The sequence below is a fragment of the Choristoneura fumiferana genome, chromosome 6, assembly GCF_025370935.1.
Source record: "Choristoneura fumiferana chromosome 6, NRCan_CFum_1, whole genome shotgun sequence".
Classification (NCBI taxonomy): Eukaryota; Metazoa; Arthropoda; class Insecta; order Lepidoptera; family Tortricidae; genus Choristoneura; species Choristoneura fumiferana.
Window position 1 is genome coordinate 14,334,528 of NC_133477.1, and position 26,463 is coordinate 14,360,990.

The window sequence follows — 26,463 nt, forward strand, 5'->3', positions numbered from 1 at the left end:
ACCACCGCTGGACAGGAATCTAGACACGAATTTTTCCTATGCATACATATCTAACCGACCGGTACGTGGAAAATGGGTTTAAATGCACAAGTTTTACACTCTGCTTTTCACTTAGATTGCGAGGAAATGAAATAGTAACAGTGGAACAATTATTCACTTTCTATGTACCATCAGCCAAATATGTGGTCTACCACTAAAGCTGATAATCGTTTGCATGTCATAAAACAATAATGCCAATAGACGTGTCTGACAACTTGAAAGTTCGACTTTTAAAAAATTGATAGACCACTTATTTGGCTAAATAAAAATAAATACTTACTTGTACTAGTCTTATCCATATTAAACTTGTAATCGCTACTTCAAATCTGCTCTCTATTTTTAAGTAGAGTCATTCACGATGACGCGCGCCGTGTTCTTATTACAATGTCATAAGGCACTTGTCCACCGCCGACGATGAGAGAAGCGAGTAGAGCGAGTAACTAGAAACGAGTGGGCGAGCAGCGAGAAGCGAGTGTAGTTTTGTCGCACGGCTGAAGCGAGTGTTCGCGTGCGACGGGGCGATTACTCGCTCCACTCGACTCGCTCGTTGCGGGGCGGCCGCCGCAAGCTGACATCGCTGAGCGAGTATCTATAGCTCAGCGAGTTTTATATTCTTGTGCGCTGCGACAAAAGATGTAGAGCGAGTTCTCGCCGACAGTGTGAACAGCCAGCGATCAACTATTAATATATGTGTTTCTAAATTTACTCACACAGGATCTTAATCTTTTGTTCGTTTCTGAGCGAGAAAATAGTCGATAGCCAATCGTTTCCTCGCTGGCGGTGAGACAAGTGCCTTAATGTCGAATTTTGACAAAATCACGCGTCTTCGTGGATGGCACTAGGTATAAATGTATAACACACAAAGTCCTTGGCCTTCAAAGAACATTACGTAAACTTAAGCCTTAGCAGTGCAGTTCAATGAATTATTCTTGCAGTAACATATTTACACAGTTGTCAAGTTGTTAACCCGTGACATAGATTCAATGTTAATACAATACAATGAATGACTATATTAAACACAGAAGCAATACAGAAAACAAGCCCAAAGTAAAAAAATACAAGTTATACAATAAGCGGCCTTATCGCCTAATAATGATCTCTTCCAGGCAAATTTTTTACAACAGAAAAGTAAGGAATGGATTCAGCAGGTGGTGCAGTTTTACAACAAATGAAAAACCGGCCAAGTGCGATTCGGACCCGCGCACGAAGGGTTCCGTACCATTATCTATACAACATTAGACATTAGCAAAAAAAGGCAAACAAAAAACCAAGTTTGGTGTATGGGAGCCCCCCTTAAATATTGATTTTATTTTAATTTAACTATTTATTTTTAAAATGATTACTTATACAATTTATTATTCTGTGAATATTTGAAGCGTTTACCTGTTATCAATATCAAGCAAAAAAAAAAAAAAAAAAACGGCAAAACAATCACGCTTGTTGTATGCGAGCCCCCTTAAATATTTATTTTAGTCTGTTTTTAGTATTTGTTGTTAAAGCCGCCACAGTAATACATAATCTGTGAAAATTTCAACTGTCTAACTATTACGACTCAAGAGCAGAGCCCTGTGACAGACAGACGGACAGACAGACAGAAAGCGGAGTCTCAGCAATAGGGTTCCGTTAGCACCCTTTGGGTACGGAACCCTAATAATTACGAAAGTACACAAAATTAAGCATACAGTCAGCGGCAGAAGTAGATGAGCAGTTGTGGTGCTGGATATTATCTAAGCACTCTCTTATCGCCTTGCCTTGGCAGTAAAGTTGTGTGTTGATTTTGAGCACCGTAACCGCTCATCCACTTCTGCTGTTGACTGTACAGTATAATCCTGATATTACCAATGGAAAGGGATACAATCTCGAAATCTCAACCGTTAGGTTTAGATTAGAGTCATGAAATTTGGCACAGTTGTTTTATGTGCATCATTAATGAATTAATGAAGTCCACGATGTAATTTTTAGGGATTCCCATGAGAATTTATTTAGTAAAATCCCAGAATTTCAAGTCAACAGCTGGATTTATTCGTTTGCGTGTGCGCAGCCGTGAGTATCGTCTAAGCTAGACATGCGGTAGCGTGTCAAGCCAAGTTCAAGCTAACAGAACTAGCGAGCAGCACCGTGTGTAATTTTACCGGAACCATTTGAACACTTTTGTCCCCCTCATAACTTAAAAACTATTTCACATAAACATATCAAATTTGGCTCATATATTGAGACTTGCGAGTTACATATGTACTTACTTCAAATTTCATACACACACCTCAAACAGTTATTTTGCTATTAACGTCTACAACTCGTCATTTTTATCAATCACTGACTCAGCTATAGATCAAAATTCTAACCCAGTTCCAGATGACCTAGAAAGTTCAAATTTGGCATCCAGATAGCCAAGTCAGACCTTAGGCTTCAATATATTATCCTAAGTTATGAGACGAAATGATATTTTAAGTAGTTACGAAATATTTTATGTTTTTATAAATAAATTTCAGGACTGACCGCATTGAACTTGGCACCCATTTAGATCTCATTTCTTTTGTTGTTGAAGTCAACAACCAAGGCATACTTTGTGACATTGTCAAAAGTTCATAATTCCCTAACGTAAAATATTATCTCTATACTTTCCTCGTTCCCGCTGTGCACAGAAGAATCGCAAATTCAGAATACCGAATGTGGCCTGTAATACGAGCCAAAAATTAAAACATAGATCGTCCTCGTCAAACTGAACAACATTAGTTCAGCGACTTTTAAAATAATGGAGTCTTTGAATTTTCCTTTTTTCATACAAATTAAATACTGCTATCAATGTACGCCATCCTAGAATTCAACTGACGTCGCCTGTGACGCTACAAACATCAAGCATTTCGCTGTACATTGCTTCTTCGAATAAACTTAAAAGTGTAATAAAAATTAAAAAAACTAATTACTTTTAAAAGTCGCTGAACTAATGTTGTTCAGTTTGAGGAGTATGATCTATGTTTTAATTATTTGCTTACATTACAGGCCACACCAAGTATAAATTGAATCATCATCATACCGGCCTATATACGTCCCACTGTTGGGCACAGGGCTCCTGTCATAATGAGAGGGCTTGGGCCGTAGTTCACACGCGGACCCAGTGCAGATTGGGAGCTTCACGACACACCATTGAATTGCTTCGCAGGTTTGCTGTACTTCTGCAGATAAATGCTGATACATTTTTATCTCATATTTAAACTGCACCCACCTCACTATTGCAATGACCCTGACAAATTATAGCTTATAAACAATGAGGTAATAGTTCCTGTCATTATTTTGTACTCAGAAGTCGCTTACCTAATCGCTTCTAATAACATTATGTCAGGAGCATTATTGTAACACCAATTATAAATATAATGAATAGACCACAACGGGTTATTAATTAACAGTGGTCGCTCGATACAATAGAGCACTTGTACTCCAATATTGTTGACACATGCTCGTTTTTAGATCTTGAATGTTTAATAAATATGTATTTATCTAGACAGGGTTATTTGGTAAGTCGTCCAATTCCCGTTAAGGGGTTATAGGGGAGGTCATTTGCAATCATTTTTGTACTATAAAGCCCTATGCAAAAGTGAACCATTACTGAGAACGCAATTTAAATTTTCGAAGAAAAAAAGGTGCATCTTCAAAAATAAAAAAAAATAAGCTATATAATTTTTTTTTACTTGTCTACATGATAAAATTGCTGTACTTATGCAATATTAAAAGTAGAATTATCTGTATACGTTTAAGAATGCGAGACCAAAAAGTAAAAGAAACATGTTTTGAGGGTTGCAGTCTTGCATAGGCCCCATGCGGATTAGGAACTTGACGCGCACATTTGAATTGTAATAGTAGAATTAAAACCTTTACGTTACTTAATCAGTAAACATGGTTGCTTTTATAGTCATTAAAGTTGACGACAACCACATCTAACTGATTACGTTGGTACTATGAATAAAGGAACAATAAAACTTAATAGCTTATTTATCAAAGATTTTAAATGAATCATAAAAACTTGTAAATACCTTTACTTTTAGACTAGAATTTATTATGTTTTTTATTACTTTTCAGAAATCCTACTTTCATACGTCCATATATTATATGGACGACATAGGCACATATTATATTATATAGCCATAAAAGAATAACATGACGCACATAACCAAGTTTTAATAATAATAAAACCATTTATTACAAGCAACATGGCCCGTATAATAAATACCTTACAGACTAACATACATTTTATAAATAAAAAACAAAGTATTAAAAACTTTATAGGTAACAAAACAGCGTGATTCCGATGCGTTGCGTTTATTAATATCGGAGGATGGGAGTGTCGAGGGAGGGGGAAGAGAATAAAACTACAAAAATATGGCCTATACACTATTAAATGCTTAAGCGCTGTTTCACCACGCATTGATTAATTTTATTTGACGGATACTGATGCTGTCTCCGTCTATTCGGACAAAACAAACAAAGACGGCATCACATTTATCCGTCAAATAAATGTAATCAACGAATAGTGGAACAGGGGTTAATGTGATGTTTTGAATATCTAGGGGAGGTTTGAACTGCCATTGGTTAGGTTATTATATTACCTATCTATTTCTAATTTCTTTACTAAATACTTCATTCAATGCTGTGATTTTTTGCAATTAATTGGAAAAAAAATGTTATTACACTAAGTGCATTTTATTATTACTAAACTAGGTCACATGCCACTAAGTAAGTTGTTTATTACTAGACCCCGCTATCAATTCAATTTTTGGGATAATATGGCCCCATCGATCCATGCGATGATTGGAGGTGCAATTTGGTAGCAGTCAAGTCTTAGGGATGGGTTAGAAATAAATAATATTTTTTCTTTACCGTAATGACAGTCTGAATTTAATTAAACATTTATTTTGTAAAACAGGAATAATTACAAAATAAATATGTATTAAAAACTTTAATTGAAAAAAAAAATAACTTCAATTAAACCCAATATATCTTAGCTCTTTACATTTTTAGAAATATGTCTCGTAATATATTACATTTTTTTTTAAATATAGTAATCACTTTTTTTTTTAAATATATTACTATTTTTTATTGTGAGAAATTAAGCGTTTTTTTTTGTTTTTATCGTTTTTTTTTTTTTAAATTGATGATATTATAACATTTAAAAAATTATAAAAATCATATTTCTAGTTTCTACTTAGGAATCAATTATGACGAATATTCCGTTCGGTACAAGTTTTACCGAATATTCGGCTGAATATTTGTATTTGGTGAAACCCATGTTCGGCCCATCTCTACTGAGTACTACTGTGTTTACGTGTTAATTGATATTAACTTACTTCTGCATCTGACTGCACTTCATTAGCCAGCTGCACAGGTCCCGTAACAGCTTCCGCCGGTGACTCTGTAGTCCCATCCACTGAATCTTGTCCGTCACCAAGTGACCCGTCAGGATCCTCCTCGCACTGGTGCTCATTTTGTACCACCACTCCGTTGCCACCATCAATTACTGAGACGCTGCATTTTAGTATTTTTACAACGTCAATGTCATGGATATCGCTGACTTTGAGACGCACTGTAATTTTGTAGGTGTTATCTTCATTCTAAAACAAATTACAAGTTTTTGTGTACTCAAACATGCATAACATAGCATATATGCAACCGCAACTGTCCTTTTTTCCCAGGACATGTGCCATTTGGGGTGTCCAGGTAGTCCTACATAAATTTTAAGAAGAGCCCTGGCTTTTAGCCTCCGGTCTGCTGTGTGACGGATCCATCACGGGCCCCCCCTCCAATGTAATGTGTACCTAGGAATTTCCTAATAAGAACCCAACTTTCTTCTACTTTCTTCTTTCTTTTTGAATACGGTGTAACCGAAGGTTAAAGGTAAGGTCACATATTTTGAAATTTGACAACACTTTAATATTATTATTTCTTCTACTTATTTGTTATTATTATTGCGAATATTATCTAATATATAAAATTCTCAAGTCAAAAATGTTTGTGACCAAACTCCTTCAAAACGGCTTGACCGATTTTTATGATTATTCGATATTATTTGGTAGAGTCTGAGAATAGAATGTACACTATTTTTCATACTTCTGCCGCGGACGGACTTTCGCGGGCAAGCTAGTTTATTTATATGTTATAAATAATATTATTATTGTCAACAGTGTGAAATATCTTTTTTATTCACTGATGTTGTAGAAGAATATTTTCCCAATTTGTAAACTTAATTTAATTTAATTTAGCCAGTATCCATAATTTGGTATAAAATATTACTTATTTACTGATCAGAAATATTTTTTAATCAAACTTGTATGTGATTCTATTGTAAAATTTGCAAACACAATTAATGTAACATCAATTCATCATCAGTTTATAATTAAGGCATAAATTAATTGCTCAGTTAATTTACGCACGCTTTCAAGGATGTTTACAAAACATTTATTGATAAAAGGTCAGACGATAGCAAGTGAAGACAATCCAGTAGAACTAATAATATTTCTAAGTTAATTAAACATATACATATAGTTAATACTCACGGTCTTTTGCGCGTCTACGAACACCCCTTCCTCATAAATATACGATTTATCCGGTTGATTGTTTAGTGATTCTATGAATCTATTTAAAAATTCTTGTTTTTTCTCAACAGTTAGTTCTCCTAAACAGGTGTTTAGGAAAATACACTGAATAAAAAAAATCGCACAATAAGCGCGACGCATGATGCAAGCTCAATTAACAACCATTACGGTTCACACGAGCGCTGAATGCGAAATGCGTGATTCACAGTATCACAACAAAGTTATAATATAATAACGTGTAGTTCAGTTGTTGACATCACTGCCTGCATTGAACCAACATTGAACTCAGTGAAGATAAATAAATACCTACAAAAAAGTGAAATCTTGACATTTGAAAAGTTTGACATCTTTGACAAGACCAAACGGAAGTGTCGTGTCGGACTTCGTGTCGTATCGTCTCTCTCGCTCTCGTATTAAATAGTATAAGTGTCAGAGGGACCGCACGACACGAACTTCGAGTTTAGAGTTTCGTAGTAGCCCTGCTGACACAAAGACTGACAGATGAAGTGACTGACAGTGAAAGTAGTCTAATTTACAATTCCCCTAAAAAGACAAAGAAACATAAGTGAATACAGTGTCACAAGAAAAATTACAAGCAATGCAATGACTCTTAGACTATACTACAAGTGATTGACAGTGATTTTTATTGAACATCACATATAATAAGCTTTAATGAATAACACTGGGAATACGAGGGTTTAATAATCACAAAGAATCAGGGCTTCGGCATGGTACACTTCAATAAGGATATTTACGATCACCTGGAGTGTTCAAAGTCTAAACAATATCAAAAAAAAGTTATTTACCAAGGTCAAGCTTTGCATGTCATTGGAAGGTTCGGAGTCTGTCGGAAAGTTTTAATGTGTAACATGGTGCTCTACTCCCGCCATGTTCCTGGAATAAATTTACATAAGTTATAAACTTATAAGGCCCTGTCCTACCTATCCCTACCAGGCTATCTCCACTGGTAGGATATATGGTTTATTTTCACCTGTCCCCGCTTGAGATTACTATTTAGACGCTCCTTATTGGGGATACGTGGAAAATTATGAAGAGCGTAACTTTGGTGCGGGCGACGTCATTATGAAGTGAAGTACATATAGGATGTTCTTAAAACAAAATAACAACTGCATGCATGTTTAATTTAATGATGATGTAAATTTAAAATACTATGACTGACCACTTGGCTTCCTTGGTGACAGCACGTGTTTTGTGTGACCTGCGAAATTTTGTGGCCTAGTGCGATCGTTCTCGTGTTTTTGTTGTGATACCCAGCGGTTTCGGCGACCAGTAAGTGTTCTAACCAACCTACGTACGCTGATAATCTTGCAATGTCGTATAATATCCCTCCAAAACCTCCAGATATAACCTCTGTTCGGGAACCGGTGCCCGGCGGCCCCCCGACGGATTTGTCGCAAGACAATCAATCGGGGATGTCGATGGATGCCGAGGTTTCCATTCTTAGGGCAAAAAGGAAAGTTACGGCGCAGGGTGGATCCGAACCACCAACCAAGTTGGGGAGCAGGGCTCCTTCCGACTCCATTGCTCACCTCTTTGAACATCCGGACTTAAAAGGTGGACGAAAATACACCACAAATGACGGAGGTCCATTTCTAGTACACGTTTCCAAAACCGAAACTGAACCATCCTCTGGTACTACTTTGAACCCCATAAAATTTGGCCAAGTTATGGTAAATGCACGTGTCCAAAGTATTTCTCGAGATGGCATTAAAAAGGTAGGGCGAAATCGGGTCAGTGTAGAATTCAATTCTGCAGAAGCCGCAAATGCCTTTTTGTTGAACCCACTGCTGCTTTCAAATAAATTCGAGGCCTCTATCCCGACGTTTAACATCACCCGTATGGGTATTGTGAGAGGAGTACCAACGGATCTTGCTCTGGTCGATTTTGTCAAGGATGTAGAATTGCCTCCTGGCTGCGGGGAAATCCTTAAAGCCAGAAGGCTTAACCGTAAAATTTACAAAACAGACGGCGTGGAATGGGTCCCTACGGGAACAGTAGTGATGACATTCAGCGGACAAGTACTGCCTAGTAGGATATTCTGTTGCTACACATCCCTGGTCGTAGAGAAATATCTTTTGCCAACTATTCAGTGCCACAACTGTTGTAAATTCGGGCACATTGCAGACCAATGCCGTTCAAAGCCCAAATGCTTCAGATGCGCTCAAGAACACACGGGCAAAACCTGCGATGTCAGCGAAGACCTGGCGTTTTGCATGTTCTGTTCGGGAAGGCACTTTGCCACCAGTAAAACGTGCCCAGAACACACCCGCCAAAAGGCCATAAAAGACACCATGTCCGAAGAAAATATTTCCTACTCCCAGGCGTGCGAAAGATTCCCCCCAGTCAAGAGGTCCTACGCAGACGCAGCCCAAAGCCCCCCTCATTCCCAACCTAATCCTCCCATATCACAATCCCAATCCACTGCCATCCCCCCCCATTCCCAAAGTCCCACATACAGCTACAGAAAAACTGTAATAATTCCAAGATCCCCCCGTCGCCCCCTAGCCCAGGGCTATGACCGCGCCGCTCACAATGCCGTAATTGGAGATCGGGACCCCCCTCCACCGAGGAATGGTGCCGCCCTCCGGTTCCCTAGCTCCCCGCCCACTCCATCCCAACAAAATCCCCCCCAACGACAACTTCCTGGATGTACTGCTGTCCCTGCTGATCAATATGTTCAGCAAAATGGATGATTTCCCACTACCGCCCAACGTCGCCAACAAACTTTCCCAACTCCTGCAAGTGGTAAACATTCCATCTTATACAGTGGAATAGTCATAGTCTCCGCCCCAAGAAGCATGAAATTTTGCAAATGGTTTCCGCGTACAACCCGTCCGTCTTTGCCATCTCGGAGACCTGGTTGGTCCCAGGAGCCCGGTTTCGGGTGCCTGGGTTCGCCTGTATCCGGCATGACAGAGATGACGGTTACGGAGGAGCCGCTCTACTCATAAAATCTTCAGTTTCGTATACTCGCTTAAATCTTCCACCTTTTCCTAGCAGCATAAACGCTGTCGCCGCCAAAATCATGAATTTCACTGTCCTTTCTATCTATATATCTGATCCTCACTCTATCCACATTTCTGACCTTGAGCGCATATTTTCCGCCCTCCCTGGCCCGTTCCTCATTCTAGGCGATTTTAATTGCCACCATCTCATGTGGGGAAGCGCAGACTACGACGCTTTAGCCTGCGATCTCGTAGACCTTATGGAGGACTCAAACATCTGTCTTCTCAACGACGGTTCCCCTACACGCAGAACGGCTCCCGGTCAGAATCCTAGTGCCGTTGACCTCTCCCTCTGCTCTCCTAATTTCAGCTCCCTTCTCTCGTGGTCCGTACTCCAAGATTCCCACGGCAGTGACCACCTTCCCATCCTAATATCATTCCCTTCTTCCTTTTCTCAACCCAGCTTGTCCCCTCTAAATTCCCATAGGTACCACCTACCTAAGGCAAATTGGGACCAATTCGCAATGGACATTGACGCAGCCATCAGTGAGTTGCCCACTGTCTCAGTAGAAAACGCGCCCATATGCCATGATAAATTTATCGATTCCCTTATAGCCTCAGCTGATTTAAATATTCCGACAAGAAAACGGTACAAATCTGATAGGTCCTCCCCCCCTTGGTGGGACTCCGAGTGCACGGACATGATCCGCCAAAGGAAGGAGGCTGAGAAACTTTACTGCGAAAACATGTCGATAGATAACTTTCTCGCGTATAAAAAGATTGCGGCCTTGGCAAAACGTACTTTTAAAAAAAAAAAGAGGCATGGGTGGATTAATTTCTGCCAAAGCATCTCTCCCCGTACTCCGGCTTCCGTCCTATGGAAAGCAATAAAGCGCTTCCGAGGTTCATTCACAGCCCGTGATTTTCCCAGTAATGACTCCTCAGTTTGGCTCCCTCCTTTTATTAATATGTTATCGCCCCCTACCGTTCCCCACTTAAACTCAGTTCCCTCCCCGTATCCCGCCAATTGTTCCGCCAACAATTTCGACCAACCGTTTTCCTGGTTAGAACTCCTTTCTTCTTTGGATCACCTCAAAAACTCCGCTCCTGGTCCAGATAATATACCATACGCCTTTCTGGCGAAGTCAGGGAACATAACGAAAAGATATTTTTTAGACCTTATAAACCTCTTTTTTCATCTTGGTTTTGTTCCAGAAGCCTGGAAAAAGCAAGTAGTTATTCCCTTAGCTAAGCCAGGAAAAGACCCCCTTCTACCCTCTTCCCATCGTCCCATTGCATTGTCATCCTGCCTACTCAAAATACTAGAACACATGATCAAGAAACGGCTTGAGTGGTTCGTTGAATCCAAAAAAATTCTGGCCAGAAGCCAATTTGGTTTTCGGAGGGGAATGGGCACCATGGACAGTCTCTCTATTTTGACCACTGACATCAGGATCACCCTATCGAGGAACGAGTTCCTTATTGGTGTGTTCCTGGACATAACATCTGCGTATGATAATGTTATTCTCTCCTTACTCAGAGATAAATTATCTAAGCTGAGTCTGCCGCAGAGATTAACACATTTTATATGTAATTTCCTTATGGAACGATCCATAGAAGTGAGACATGGTGGTTCCCATTCCGCTCCGAGACTAATTTGGCAAGGCCTTCCTCAAGGATCCGTACTAAGCCCTTTACTCTATAGCTTGTACACTCACGATTTAGAAGAGGCTGTATCCCCGTTTTGCAATATTTTACAATATGCCGATGACATTGCCCTGTATTCCTCCTCCCACTCCGTCGAAATAGCCACATCCAACCTGAACCAAGCCCTATTTTATCTGGGAGAATGGCTTGCTGTTCATGGTCTTTCCCTCTCAGTATCTAAATGTACTGTGGTTCCCTTCACCAGAAAAAGATCTTTTCCCCCTGTAGAAGTAGCTTTTAATAACCAGCTGATACCTGTCGAAAAGCAAGTAAAATTTTTAGGCGTTATCCTTGACTCCCGTCTTTCTATGTCCTCACATATTGATTACGTAGCTTTAAAGTGCCAGTCAAGTATAAATATTTTACGTTGCCTTTCGGGTGTGTGGTGGGGTGCCCACCCCTATGCGCAAAAACTGCTGTACAATGCCATAGTTCGCAGCGTCATTGACTATGGTTCTTTCACTTTAGAACCTTGTAGTAAAGTGGCTCTCGGTAAACTGGATAAAATCCAATACCAGGCCTTAAGGGTTATTTTAGGCGCCATGAAATCTTCTCCGACCAACGCTCTCCAAGTAGAAGCATCTGATCCCCCCCTTTCCCTCCGACGTCAATATTTAGCTGATCGGTTCTTTCTTAGACTGTCCCTCCTTAATGATCACCCCCTCCTTCCAAAACTCCAGGAACTTTCACACTTAATTACTGACAGCGGATTTTGGTTCAATAAAACCCCCCCTGCCTCATAAACAGCTTCCGTAAATTCACTAACCTCCCAGACCCCACCTTCACCTGCCCCCTACTCCCCATTTTTTGTCATAGTTACGATAGTTTAATTTTCCAACCCAACATAATCCTCAACTTCGGAATAGCAAAAAACCAACCTGGGGCCAACAATGCCTTCCTCCATAATATCAACAACTCCTGGCGTGACTGGTCGTTGTTATTTACGGACTCCTCTAGACTCATAGTTTGCGGCGCAGTGGGTTCGGCAGTCTGGATTCCGAAGGACTCCGTTATCTTGAGCTTTAAATGCCCACCCCTCACATCAGTTTTCACTGGAGAACTGGTTGCTATCTTAGAAGCCATTAGGTATGTTGATTCGCACGAGATCAGTAAAGCCATAATTTTTTCCGACTCACTTAGCGGCTTGCAAGCCATCAAAGCCAATCCTTTCTCTTCCAAAATTTGTTACCCTCTAGTCTCACTTATCAGGCAAACCCTATTTGAATGTCATACCCGTAATCTCGAGATCTCTTTGGCCTGGATCCCGGGTCATTCCGGAATCCAGGGCAATGAAATTGCTGATGCCCTGGCTAAGGAGGCCATAGAGACTGGCAGCTTGGATCACCCTCACTGCTATTTCTATGACCTCCTCTCATCTGCCAAATCAGACCTCGACTCTAGCTGGCTCCGACAGTATGAGCGCTCCATTCTGGTCAAGGGACGTCATTACGGGGACATTCAACCCAGCATCCCCCCAAGCCATGGTTCTTTCGGTTTCGGCATGCTAACAAACAGACCACCTCAGTCATTTGTAGACTGCGTATTGGTCATACCTGCACTCCCTCTCGCCTGTACAGGTGGGGGATTGTCCAATCCCCCTCTGTTCATGCGGCTTGGAGGAGGGTACTGCAGACCACATATTTTTAAACTGTCCAATGAGATCGGTCTCACTTTATAACATTCTCCCCCCCGGTATCCCCAAACCCACAAACCTCAAATCCCTTCTTCTCCTTGCCTCCTCTAACAAAAAAATCCTGACCTTAATGATTAAATACATCACAAAAGAAAAAATTAAACTTTAGACGCTTTTTTTTCCGCTTTTGTCTCTCCCTTGGATCTAACCTGTATTGTCTTTATGTTTTGCATTGTCTTAATGTTTGTACCGTCTTAATGTTTTGTATCGTCTCAATGTCTGTGTATGTCTATTTTAGGTACGCAACAAGCACTTCACGGCAACCAACGTTTGGAAACTGTTTTCTAAAAACTGGTCAAACACGATTTACACTTGTGCTGCTGTCAGTTGTCATTGGCAGTAGTGGTTGCTAACCTAAAGCGACCGGTTGCCAAAAACAAAGAAGTTGAAGTTGAAGTTTAAAAAAATATGGCTCTGTCCATGAGGACAATTTTGCCAGCAAAGACTACAGTATATAGGGAGATTTGCCAGTGTCTAGTAGTTTTTGCCGTTGTACGGTAAAAAAATTCTAGAAAACGAAATATGAGAGGTAATGGTGGATGAACGATGACAGCGCGCTCAGTTTGTATTGTATAAGCGTGTACACGTGTATGTCGGCGTCTCAAACGTATTGATTTGAGATAGGAGTTTTTTTTCGAAGTAGGACGTATTTTATTTTGATTTCATTCGATTCAAATGTCAAACTAACTAACTAAAGTGCCAGAAAAGCGCGGCGCGCACTTTTGTTGTGAATTTTCTGGTGTTGTGTGTACTTTTTACATTTATACATCAGAGTTTTATAATTTTGATTACATTAATGTTAATTAATAATCATTAATGTTAATGTGCCTTATTTATTATGGATGAATAGGTCAAGCATGAAACTTGTATTCAGAACCGGGTATAACCTAAACCGGCGACTTGGTATACTCTTGTGTACAAACAAAAGTATTCAACGTCCATTCCTTTCTACTGTTGTAACTGAAAAGATGAAATTTTTAAATGTAGCTGAAAAGAATGATGCTGCTAAAAATATTGCTATGCATCTCTCCCGAGGAACATCTAGGAGGGTAAATAATTTTAAAACTATTAAATAAATAAAAACTTTTTTAATAGATATTTTATTATTATTTTTTTACAATAATTTTCAGCGGGAAGGATTATCGCAGTACAATAAAATCTACGAATTTGAAGCTGAAGTCAATCACCAGAAGGCTGAAATGGTGATGACCTCTGTGTCTGGTCACTTGTTAGCATTAGAATTTGTGGGCTCCTACAAACACTGGCAATCCTGCAACCCACTGGTTCTCTTTGATGCGCCCGTGTTTAAATATTGCCCTGATAATTATGATAAAATTAAGGTCAGTCTTACTCACCACCTATCTAAACTTCATTCCATTTTGCATTAAACTAATATAAGTTTATATTTTCTGAACTGAATTCATTCACTTATGGCATTCACAATGGCATTATTGTATCTAAACAAACCTATGATGTACTTTTATTCTTATTTCATAGTCTATTGTCCAATACAATAATAGTCGATGATCTATATTACTTTTCTAAGGAACTTGAAATTTTGGGCTTTAGCTATGAACTTGCTATTTAACTTATGGTTAATCACTCAGTGGTATTGTCGTCTTATTTTGATGAGCTCAGTTAAAAATAAGTACTGTATTTTAATTATAACATTTACAATAAATTAACCAGAATACAAGATTTATTAATAAAAATAGTTTTTATTACTAACTCTAGAAAACCTTAGAAAGAGAAGTCCGCGGCTGTCATGGCCTCATTATATGGACGGATGGTGACAGAGAAGGTGAAAACATAGGCTTCGAGATAATTCAAGTGTGTACTGCCATCAAAAGTAATCTTCAAGTGTACAGGGCTAAGTTCTCGGAGATCACAGCCATATCTGTGAAAAGAGCACTGCAGAACTTAGAGCAGCCCAATAAGAACATAAGTGATGCGGTTGATGTGAGACAGGAGCTGGATTTAAGAATTGGTTAGTATGTTTGTTTGAGTATGGTGGTGATCTCTTAAAGTCAAAGTCAAAATATCTTTATTCAATTTAGGCTATAACAAGCACTTATGAATGTCAAAAAAAATCTACCACCAGTTCGGAAAAACCTCTGTTGAGAAGAATCCGGCAAGAAACTCAACGAGGTATTTTTTTTTTTAAACAGATTTACAATATTATCACAAGTATTTAACACAACTTTATTTTTACCATCAGGAGACCCACTTGCTCGTTTGGCATCCAGTGGAATAAAAAAAAAACATGTTTCTAACAAAGTGAATCACTGATGTCTCCCAAGGTGCTCCTGAGTAACTAGACAGAATAACATTCACTTCTTAAAGTTATTGATCCATTTATAAAACACCAGGAGCAGGTGGTTATTGAAAAACATCTGCTACTGTTGCAACTGCTTGATCTCAATCATTTACCTCCTAGGTGTACCTAGGATTAATTTTCAGTGATCAATCAGTACAAGTTTAAAAAAAATTGCAATGGCATGCTTTTACTAATATTCTGGGGATGATCATTATCATGTCTTTATTTAGGAGGGACGGGAGATAAACGGCCAAATTCACTACCTATGATTTACCTTCAATCCAGGTCTTCTGTCTGTCTTCTACTTGAAAGAGCCTGACAACCCCAATTAATGGCAAATATCAACCTAACTTTTTTTATATGATAAGGAGCAAATGAGCAGGCATGTCATGTTATATAGCTTGTCAAAAAAGAAGTGCTTCATTATTTTCTAACTTCTTGAATACATATTAATGTGAAGTATGAAATAATTTCAGGTGCTGCTTTCACTAGATTCCAAACGTTACGCTTGCAGAAGGTGTTTCCAAGCAAACTAGCAGACAGCCTGGTTAGCTATGGGTCCTGCCAGTTCCCCACCCTCGGTTTTGTAGTGGAGAGGTACAGGGCCGTTGAAAACTTTGTTGCTGAACAATTTTGGAAGATCAAAGGTGGTTAAATTATTTAAGGGGGGGGGGGGGTAAGGTTTTAAAGACAAATAAAAACCATATTTTTGTATTTTTTTTTTGTGGTAATATGAGTAATATAATTTTATTAAATTTAATTACATATTATTGTACAACTGTTGAAGTGTCAGAAAAAAAAAATCAATGAAAAATATTGATAAATAAGCCGCTGGCGGTGAATCTCCAGAGGCGCCTTTTAAAAAAGTGGTTTTGCGGTGAACATTATAACTCGTTAGGGGGCGTCCATAAATTACGTGAGGCATTTTTTAGGATTATTTGACTCCCCCGCCCTCCCTGGTGAGATTTCGTAAGATTTTCCTTAACTCCCTCCCCTGTCCTGTGTGGCTGTAAACCCGTCGGATTTAAAAAAAATACAAAAAAAATAATTTGTTCTATTAATTTTATTTACGACTTGTGATTTGAGAATATTGCCGTAGGTAGTTTAAAATCACTGTGACAACAACTATTGTGTTAAATTTCGCCATATTTTTATTCTAGACTTTTTTTACTTTAATTTAACTTTACTTTCACGCAATTTTACACGGTTTTCTGTTGAAAAAAAATTACGTGATATTTGTGAAAACCCCCCTCCCCCAAGTGAGATTTGGAAAGATTTTACACGACCCCCTCCTTGAAGACCTCACGTAATTAATGGACGCCCCTTAACGGATCATCTGAAACAAAAAAATTGATATGCAAATTTAAAAGATGATGTATTTCTCGAGGTAATCAGGAAGTTTTTTTTTATAATTTTTGCAGCACTTGTAAGTGAAAAACGCGATTTTAGCTCAAAAAATCGCTGTTAATTTGTTATTAAAAAATAAGAAAATAATGAAAAAAAAAACTTCCTGATTACCTCGACAAATCACCTTTAAAATGCATATCATTTTCTTTTTCAGATGCTCTGGTAACGTTCACCGCAAAACCACTTTTTTTTCAAGGCGCCTCTGGAGATTCACCGTCACTGCCTTATTTATCAATACTTTTAAAAAAAATCTGTCATACTTCAAAACTTGTACAATAATATGTATTTAAATTTAATAAAATCATATATTCATGTCGCCGCAAAAAAAATCACAAAAATATGCTTTTTTTTAGCCTTTAAAACCTTACCCCCCCTTAAAATAACAATTTGTTGTTTATTTTGTCCCTGCCCTTTAATAATTGTGTTCAGACACGCTGCACAATCATCATTGTTATTCATAAACACTTCTCAAGCCAATGTTTACTAAAAAATTATAAAACAAAAAAAACATGGAAGATACTTTTTGTCCCAGAAAATTGCACAGTTACTGTAATATAATGAATTCACTGGCATTAGTTAGTCCATTATTAGTTTTTCTTAATGTAAAATGAAAAAAGCTTGTAAAAACAGGACTATATTAAGTTAAACTCATTGTTATTTTTGAACTGATCTTTCAGTGAATCATACAATAAACAACTTGAGTGTGGACTTTAATTGGGAGCGCATCAGGCTGTTTGACCAGGAAGCCTGCCAGGTATTGCAAGATATCTGTCTCGAAAACCCACTGGCCAAGGTCTGCGAAGTCAAAACCAAACCCAAGTCCAAGTGGCGTCCACTGCCTTTAGATACTGTGGTAAGTTGTTTTTTTATGAAATAGGGCGACAAATGAGCAAGTAGCTAATCCACATCCTCAGAGGATTGTCGACGCGTTGCCAGCTTATGGGACTAAAGAAGAATACCTCATGTGCCAAAAATTTCGCTGCTGCCTCGCTGCAAGATTAGTGACTAAGAAGGAACTAGCGATCCAGAATTACCTTATTTAAGGTCAAAATCATTACAATAATGTTAAATTAACTTTCAGTCTCCTAGTACGACAATCCCGTACCTCACTTTAATTATATTTCAGGAAGCTACGCAAAATAGGCGCACATAGACGTCGAGTTGCGGAAAATAGCCCGCTTATACCTTATATATTTCAGGAACTCGAAAAATCTGCATCTAGAAAACTGAGAATTAATGCCAAAGAAACAATGAAGCTGGCAGAAAAGTTATACACGCAAGGTTTTATCAGCTATCCCCGTACTGAGACCAATGAGTTCCCGAAAGAAATGAACTTGGGCCAGCTAGTTGGACAGCAAACTGGGGACCCTAATTGGGGATCATTTGCACAGGGAATCCTCGATAGCGGAGGACCCACGCCAAGGCAAGGGAACAAGAGTGACAAGGCCCATCCGCCGATACACCCTACCAAGTATACTAATAGTATGTTATTTTGGTTAACATTTTGCACATTTAGGGGCTGTTTCACCATCCATTGATTAGCGTTAACCGACGGTTAAATGTGATGCCGTCTCCGTCTATTCGAACAAAACAAATAGAGGTGGCATCACACCTAACCGCCAGTTAACACTAATCAATGGATGGTGAAACAGCCCCTTAGATTAAAATAAAGGGCATCAACTCAAATTAATACAGTATTTTAATTTAGGCCTTTCCGCAATTAAATGTAGGTCTAAATTAAAATGGTGTATTATTTTGAGTTGACACCCCTTTAGACCTAGGAGTGCGATTTATTCTATTTTGATAAAAAGTTATATTCTAACCATTACTGCCTAGCCTAGTACTTAAGAAGTGACGGTCTGAAAACTTTGCTCTAAAAAAGTCATATGTAATTTGTATGTTACCCAGATTTATCCGGCAACGAGCAGCGTCTGTACGAGTTCATAGTGCGGTCTTTTCTCGCGTGCTGTTCCAAAGACGCACAAGGTCAAGAGACGACCGTCGCCATAGACATTGCGAACGAGAAGTTTAGTGCCAACGGGCTCATGATCACAGCACGGAACTACTTAGATGTGTACCCCTACGATAAGTGGTCGTCTAAGGAAATTCACGTTTATGAGGTAATTTCGTACTTATGTGGTTTAGCTTATTGGCCCTATCGAACCACAGATTGCGTAACATATAATACTTCATCACAGATAACTGCATCATGGGGCGGAGTTTTTTTTATTGTTTAATAGGAGTGATCCGGGTTCCAAACCGTTTTTTTTTAAATGTCTAACTTCAACTTTTACAGATGGGTCAAACGTTCAACCCCACGAACATTGACATGGTAGAGGGCAGTACGCAACCGCCGCATTTGCTCACTGAGGCTGATCTTATAGCGCTCATGGAGAAACATGGAATAGGTAATTATGTAAAATATAAATACGTTAGCCGTGATAATTTCGTGCTTATCTATACTAATATTATAAAGAGGAAAGATTTGGATTTTTGTATTTTTGGATGTTTGTTACGAAGTTAACTCAAAAACTACACTTAAAAAATCCGTACTAAACTTCAATAATGTAACTCAAAGTGTAAAAAAAGTTGCCATGAAACATCTTCCATCGCATGCGCTGTGGAAACTATTGATGATAGATATTAAAGAATATATTAATATCTACAATTCACACAGGCTTCACAGGCTATCAAGTAGAAGATAAAATGTTGTCTATGTTTTCAGGCACCGACGCAACGCACGCCGAACACATAGAAACTATAAAGAACCGTTCGTACGTAGCACTAGCTGACGCGATACATTTCGTGCCCGGCCTCTTGGGCATGGGGCTGGTGGAAGGTTACGACGCAATGGGACTGACCATATCGAAGCCGCACCTCCGGGCGCAGTTGGAGGCAGACTTGAAGGCGATTAGCGAAGGCAGGAAGCAGCCGCAGCTCGTGTTAGCTGAACAGGTAGTTGCAGCACAAGGTATTTAAAAAAATAGGGATTTTTGACAAGTGAGATCAAATTCATTAAGTTCTTCTTTTTTTATCAACATTTGTCAAGCAAATAATATATATACGTGTACCTAGGTATAGTAGAATTTGGAGTTATTGTTATTCGCCCCAGGTGTAGTTTTTTTTTAATTATTCTTTTTTAAGAACCTTTTCCTGACAAAAGCAAACAACAAAAAAAGAATTAGCGAAATCGGTCCAGCCGTTCACGCGTGATGCCGTGACCAAGGGAAATAGGGATTAATTTTTGTATATTAATTAAGATTAATTTTAGGTACGTACCTAAATAAAGGATCAAAATTATAAAAAAAATTCAAACGGGCAGCGAGTAAAGTTGCCAGCAAATTCAAACCTTATGTTTATTGAAGCAAGTTCATTGAAGTGTGTGTGGTGTAGTTCTACTATGTGCTTGAAGAAGGTGATTGTACTCATTACGTTTGACCCTAAGAAACCGCATTTTGTTTTTTGTTGAGCTACATTTTAATATTTTATGTTTGTATAGATAGCAAAGTACAAAGAAGTGTACGTGACGGTAGCAGAAGAGGCGAACAAGATCGACGCCGCGCTCGCCGAACGGTTCTGCGAACGCCCGGCCCAGTACAACCCTGGCACTGACGCTTTGCCTATTGACATGCCTTCGGGTATGACATTTTTTTTCTGATACTTAAAACTTCAACTTTTGAAAAAAGGCCTCTGTGGACTGTATTAAACTGGTCTTTGGGGTGTAGATTAATGAAAATAGAGCAATTTTTATTATTTTCAATAATAACGTACAATTAACGCGCGGACGAGGGTTATGACAGGACTCACGTTATTCTTGTTTCCTTTCCGCGCTTGCTTTCTAATTTATTGGTGGCCAGTGTCTAGACAGTATAGGTAGGTATGCGAACTTTTTAGTTAATCTTTGTACATGCGGGTCGTCTACAGCCTCCCCTCCACAAAAGCTTGCATGCACTATAAACGGCAAGGGCAATAGTGTAATAACCCGAATGAAAAGTAGATAAATAATAACCAGTTTCCTTCGATTCCCTTTCATTCGTCATTGTTTGTAATCATCACTTCATACCTTTTACCAGATTTTGTGGAACTAGTGTTTTATTTATTTACTCTCTTGCAGCATTAAAATGTCCAAAATGTGGCTCGGACATGGTTGTGCGACAGAAGAAAAACAACGCAGACGAGTTTTACATTGGCTGTCTTTCGTATCCGAACTGCAAAAACGCTGTATGGTTCCCGACCATCGTCAAAACACTACAAGTCTTAAACGACACTTGCACTACTGTAAGTTTTTTTACTGTTCTTACTAGTAGTTTTTTTTATGGCGTGGATAGAAAGTTATATCGATCCCTGCCTTGCATGATTAGTTTCGATATTATGTTCTTTAATTTGCGTTTCTGGATTAAGTCGAGCTTCATTTAACATCGAAGCAATAATAAAACTGCTCTAGACTTTTCCAAGTAGTTGCTGTATACATAGAAAAATCGGTTATTTACATTATTTGATAGACGTTTTCACTTTACAGTGTGGACCCCACTACAAAAAGCTAAAATTCGAATGGCGGAACAATTCTATAAGTCATCTGTATCCGCCACCTTACATATGCTGTATCGGCGGATGCGATACTACGTTCCTAGAACTCATGAAAATCAACATTTCTAGTGTCAAAGCTGTGCCTGAAAGCAGGTCACAGAGTTCAGTTAACAATAGTAACTCAACAAACGCTAGTGATTCAACTAGATCCAACAGCAACTCTACTCGTTCCAATATAACCAGAACCAATAGTGTAGAAGTGTTGCCAGCAAGACAGAATTGGAACCAAAATAATACAAATATCCAAGCTCAAAATCAAAATATTGTAAACCAAAATCAACCAAGGCAACCTCAACCGAATCAGCCAAGGCAATTTATGCCTCCCCTAGCTGCTAATAGAGCTCAGAATAGGCCTAACGCCGGAGCCATGCCTACACCAAGAACGAGTGATGGCGATGATAATAATGTTCTGTGTGGTTGTAATCAACCAGCTATAATGCTAACTGTAAGGAAGCAGAATGCTAACTTTGGTAAGTTTATGTCGATAAATAGTTTCCCATCGCCCTGTTCTTTTCTCTCTGGTTGACCTACCACCGGCACAAGAATTACCAATTTAATAAAAACCATTTGAAATTTTTTCACTGGCATCAATGGACCCCATAAAAATACCAGCACGACGTGAGCACCACAGGTGCACCGAGAATAAAAAAACCCACGACGACAATATTTAGGCGGACTTGTAAATGTGGAAAAACTTTATCATAATCATATTTAAAACTTTTCCAGGCAAACAATTCTACAAATGTCCAATCGGCAAAGAGAACGGCGGCTGCGACTTTTTCCTTTGGGCGCCCGAGTCTCAGACTTCACAGCCGGCACAGAACTTTGACACTCCTCCAGCTACCAATTCTTGGAACAATGATCCTCCAAGCAATAATATTAGTACTACCAGGGGATGGGGCATAACGCCAAGTTTCTCAAGGGATAGTTTCCCGGGGAATGATGATGACGTCATGTGTAACTGTGGGCTGCCATGTAAAAAGTATGTACCTGCTGCTACTGCTGCATATTATGTCTGGATGCTTTTAGTGTCAACGTTGACTATTTTTGGTTGGCGGTACACATTTTAATTTAAATAAAAGAAAAATTAAAGTCAAAAACGTCGATGTAAAGTTAAAAACGACTAAAGTGAAAGGTAGTCTTTAAAATGTGTGTAATAATTGTGTAAATATTGAGTCTCTTTGCGCTATTTAAAATTGCGACAAGCTGAAAATAATAGTTGCCAATGAAATACTTAACCCGTCACGCGTCCTGTAGTCTAAAGCAGCGTGTCCACCAATAATGTGTGAGGATGTGTATTTCATTCGCAGCACATCTCTGGTGGAAACAGCTGAGCGGAGCGAGGCGAGGCGAGGTGAATGAAGCGTTTCTATTGGTTAATGAAAAACATATTCCTCGCAACACATCCTCGCACATTTCTGGTGGAAACGCTGCTTTACTAGTCCGGAAGCATTTTGTGCTTCTTCAGTTCTTCAAGGGTTTTAAAACCCAATTTTTTAACACAAAACTTTAATGATCCGGGACACTTCGGTAATTTTGTTTCAGGATAACCGTTCACAAAGAAGGTCCAAACAAAGGCCGGCCGTTTTATGGATGCCCAAAGGAATTCAACTCGCGATGTAATTTCTTCCAATGGGCTGACGCGGCTGGTGGTGGAGGGAGTGGTAAGTATTACAGTTAAACCTGGACTTTACCATACTCTATTTAGTTGGCGTACAAAATCTACTTTGAGAGCCGTGGTGGCCTAGTGGTTTGACCTATCGCCTCTCAAACAGAGGGTCGTGGGTTCAAACCCCGGCTCGCACCTCTGAGTTTTTCCAAATTCATGTGCGGAATTACATTTGAAATTTACCACGAGCTATGCGTTGAAGGAAAACATCGTGGGGAAACCTGCACAAACCTGCGAAGCAATTCAATGGTGCGTGTGAAGTTCCCAATCCGCACTGGGCCCGCGTGGGAACTATGGCCCAAGCCCTCTTGTTCTGAGAGGAGGCCTGTGCCCAGCAGTGGGACGTATATAGACTGGGATGATGATGATGACTTAAAATGTGTCTGTCTATGTATTTAACATTATTATTTTCAATTACAATAGATTCACGACTACAAACTTAAACGAATTATTCGGTAGGCAGTTAGTTCATGGCCTATTAATCGCGATAGTTTCAGAAATAATTATTTATTTATAAAAGAAAGTAGGTAGGGTACCGTTACCATTTCGCAAAATTATTGCTCCCGAACTTAGTGCCGTGCGGCCGACATACATCGCGTTGCGCACCCGACTGCTTTCCTGCAGTTTTCCTGCAATCTGCGCTTGAGGGGTGGGGTAACCTGATTCGGTGCGGGGCGGAGCGTGGCCATTCTGTACGTTAGTACTATTATATATTCTGTGCTACGGGTTAGAGTCTTAACACATCGCGTTTCTTAGTTGCGCCGTCGACGCGGGTTGACAGCGCGTTTTTATTTCCATAGAGCAGCCATACTCGCGTGCGTATCGCGTTTATAACGATATAAACGCGCGTCGACGGCGCGACTAAAAGACGCGGTCTGCAAAGGCCCATAAGGGTGAAGCCAGACGAGCGTAATTATTTTGAATTGTGAGTTAGTTATTTTCGGTCGCGCAATGTTTACAATGTATGCAATATTACTGCTGATTTTGAGTTGCGTGTGTTGTGGCTTGTATAAAATCGAATGCAGCAGAAATTGCGCGACTCATGTGTGTAGTCTAAGATCTGATAGCATTGGTAAACCATTGTGTTGCTCTGAAGATGAGCTCTGGTTGAGTTCAAACGCGTCAGTGTAGTGTGGTGGTGGTCATAGATGGGTTTGTGTAATTTGTGTGTGTTCTTACAGTGTTGAGTAAATTGGTGTTGAGGTGGAGGAACTGCATGAACACACATTTCTTACATAAACGTAGCTATCATAAGGTCACGGGTGAGCAAAGTAATTGTTTCAGTTCAAAAAATTAGGCTTTTCTGGCTTCACCCTAAGGCTAAAATTAATCTATATTTTTGCAGGAGACTGGGGCTCTAGCACCAGCACTAGCACCCGCGGGCGGGGGCGGGGGCGGGCGGCGCCCGCAGGGGCCCGGGAAGACGGCCCGCGCACCAGGAAGTGCGGTCTGTGCCGCCAGGAGGGCCACACCAGAGCTCGCTGCCCTAACAACAACTCCAACTGAACGTGTGCAGTTCAAGCCAAGCATTAGCTACGAGCTTAGAACCAATTGCCTAAGGCAGTTGTCTCACCGCCGGCGAGGAAACGATTGGCTATCGACTATTTTAACGAACAAAATATATAAGATCCTGTGTGGGTAAAAGAGACATATATATTAATAGTTGATCGCTGGCGGTTCACACTGCCGGCGAGAACTCGCTTTACATCTTTTGTCGCAGCGACAAGAGCTATAAAACTCGCTGAGCTATAAAACTAGCTCAACGATACTCGCTCAGCGCTGGTAGCTTGGCGGCCGCCCGGCTCGAGCGAGTGGAGCGAGTAATCGCCCGTCGTGCTCGAACACTCGCTTTTCATTGCTCGCCTTCTCGTTTCTAGTTACTCGCTCTGCTCGCTTCTCGCTCATCGTCGGTGGTGGGACAAGTGCCTAAAAGTAGGATTTTGATGTAGGGAGCTACGATACACAGAGGCCGTATTGCCTAACGTTTCTGACGCTAGCGATCGCAATCAAATGACAGTTTTTGTATGTTAAATCTGTCATTTGATTGCGATCGCAAGCATCAGAAACGTTAGGCAATACGGCCTCAGGTCGCGTGACCCACTAAGATCGGATGAGGGCTAATTTTTGACGTTACGATCTTGCTTTCAATACGGTATTTGACTATTTTGTATATGTTTTATAAATTAAAACTACACAATGCCTGTTATCGAATAGAAAAACAATTTTTAAGCTACCTTTACAAATAACAAAGTTATAATGGTTTGAAATTCAAGATTAGACAGAGAAAGACATACTGGCATGTGACTCACATGCCAGTACCGCCATACTTGCTGCATAGAGAAAAGCGTTTGAGAAAGAGACAGGTATATAGATTTTTCAAAAAATCACTATAAATCCAATTTTCAACCGATTTAAATTTTCTCTTCGCTAAACACTATCTGTATATCTATATTTTCATAATAATATTAAGATATGGCAAAATCAGGAGTTGTCAAATACCGTATTGGCTCATTAAGTTTCATTCGATCTTACCGTATGCGTGTGACTCACACGCGCTACACGTGCCTTTTTTGATGCAATGTCGGAACCATTTGTGCAAACAGCCGGCCCTGGGGTAGAGCAAGAAGAGAGAAAATTTTGATGGCGCCTTTTGAGAGGCGCGGAAGCGGTGTAGACAATCTCGTCGAACTTTCAAGGAAGAGCCGGTGCTGTGTCCAAAACAATATGATATGGGTTAAAAAAAGACAAGACTATTTTTAGCCATTGTAGTAATAGTAGAGCTTAGTTTTAAGAACCATGTATCGTTTTAAGATATTGCGAACGAAGATATCAAAGGTATAAAGTCTGTATTTAACAGATTTTTGTAGGACATATAAGTTCTAAAACCTCTACAATTTCACAAAACAGTTATTTTTGCACAAAATCAATTTAAGACAAAATAGTGATGGAAACCCAAAGACGCGTAGGTATTATAAAGTTCCAAATCAATTGTTGATGTCAAAAGGTTTAGCAGCCTGAGGCCGTTTTGCCTAACGTTTCTGACGCTCGCGATCGCAATCAAATAACAGATTTCGCATACAAAAACTGTCATTTGATTGCGATCACGAGTGGCAGAAACTTTACGCAATAGGCCCTCTGTTTAGACTTTTTTAAATGTGTTTCGTAGAACTGTAAGTGATGCTAAAAACTAGCAATAGTAATGATCTTTATAAAAAAAAAGTTACATTTGTTAATACATTATTTATACTGTTAAATTCGTTTTTTTTCTCAGTAGTCCTTGTAACCAATGAAGCGTGCAGAGAGAATAGGATATCGTAACGAGTTTCGTCGATCGGAAATGGCAATTTTATTCGAGGTGTATTCACACGATTTCCGTTTTAAAAGATATTATTACAGGATAAGTTAGTCAGTTGTATGTAATCAACAGTTTCTTATTAATAAAATTATGGTAATCGTAAGAAAGGTTACTGCACTGAATCTGACTGTCCAATAAA

The 26,463-nt window shown here is 39.5% G+C and overlaps 2 protein-coding genes and 1 pseudogene across 3 annotated transcripts; 2 read left to right on the forward strand and 1 right to left on the reverse strand.

Moving 5' to 3' along the window:
• Positions 1 to 5,265: 5,265 nt before the first annotated feature.
• Positions 5,266 to 6,946, reverse strand: LOC141428674 (uncharacterized). Its single transcript, XM_074088678.1, has 2 exons — positions 6,585 to 6,946; positions 5,266 to 5,642 (listed from the first exon to the last, which is right to left on the reverse strand). The coding sequence occupies exons 1-2, from the start codon at positions 6,762 to 6,764 to the stop codon at positions 5,370 to 5,372; spliced, it is 453 nt and encodes a 150-aa protein (XP_073944779.1). The 5' UTR covers positions 6,765 to 6,946; the 3' UTR covers positions 5,266 to 5,369.
• A 975-nt stretch (positions 6,947 to 7,921) lies between these two features.
• Positions 7,922 to 12,037, forward strand: LOC141428502 (uncharacterized; annotated as a pseudogene).
• Positions 12,038 to 13,446: 1,409 nt separating this feature from the next.
• Positions 13,447 to 26,223, forward strand: LOC141429141 (DNA topoisomerase 3-alpha-like). Of its 2 annotated transcripts, XM_074089379.1 has the most exons (16): positions 13,447 to 13,628; positions 13,840 to 14,038; positions 14,120 to 14,329; positions 14,724 to 14,976; positions 15,783 to 15,953; positions 17,391 to 17,566; positions 17,913 to 18,195; positions 18,622 to 18,833; positions 19,010 to 19,121; positions 19,439 to 19,668; positions 20,213 to 20,351; positions 20,828 to 20,991; positions 21,233 to 21,770; positions 22,027 to 22,282; positions 22,846 to 22,964; positions 24,315 to 26,223. In XM_074089379.1, exons 2-16 carry the CDS (start codon positions 13,847 to 13,849, stop codon positions 24,473 to 24,475), a joined length of 3,216 nt encoding a protein of 1,071 aa, XP_073945480.1. In that variant the 5' UTR covers positions 13,447 to 13,628; positions 13,840 to 13,846; the 3' UTR covers positions 24,476 to 26,223. The 2 variants fall into 2 exon arrangements, with proteins under 2 accessions (XP_073945480.1, XP_073945479.1); XM_074089378.1 differs by having other exon boundaries at positions 13,447 to 14,038.
• The last annotated feature ends 240 nt before the right edge of the window (positions 26,224 to 26,463 follow it).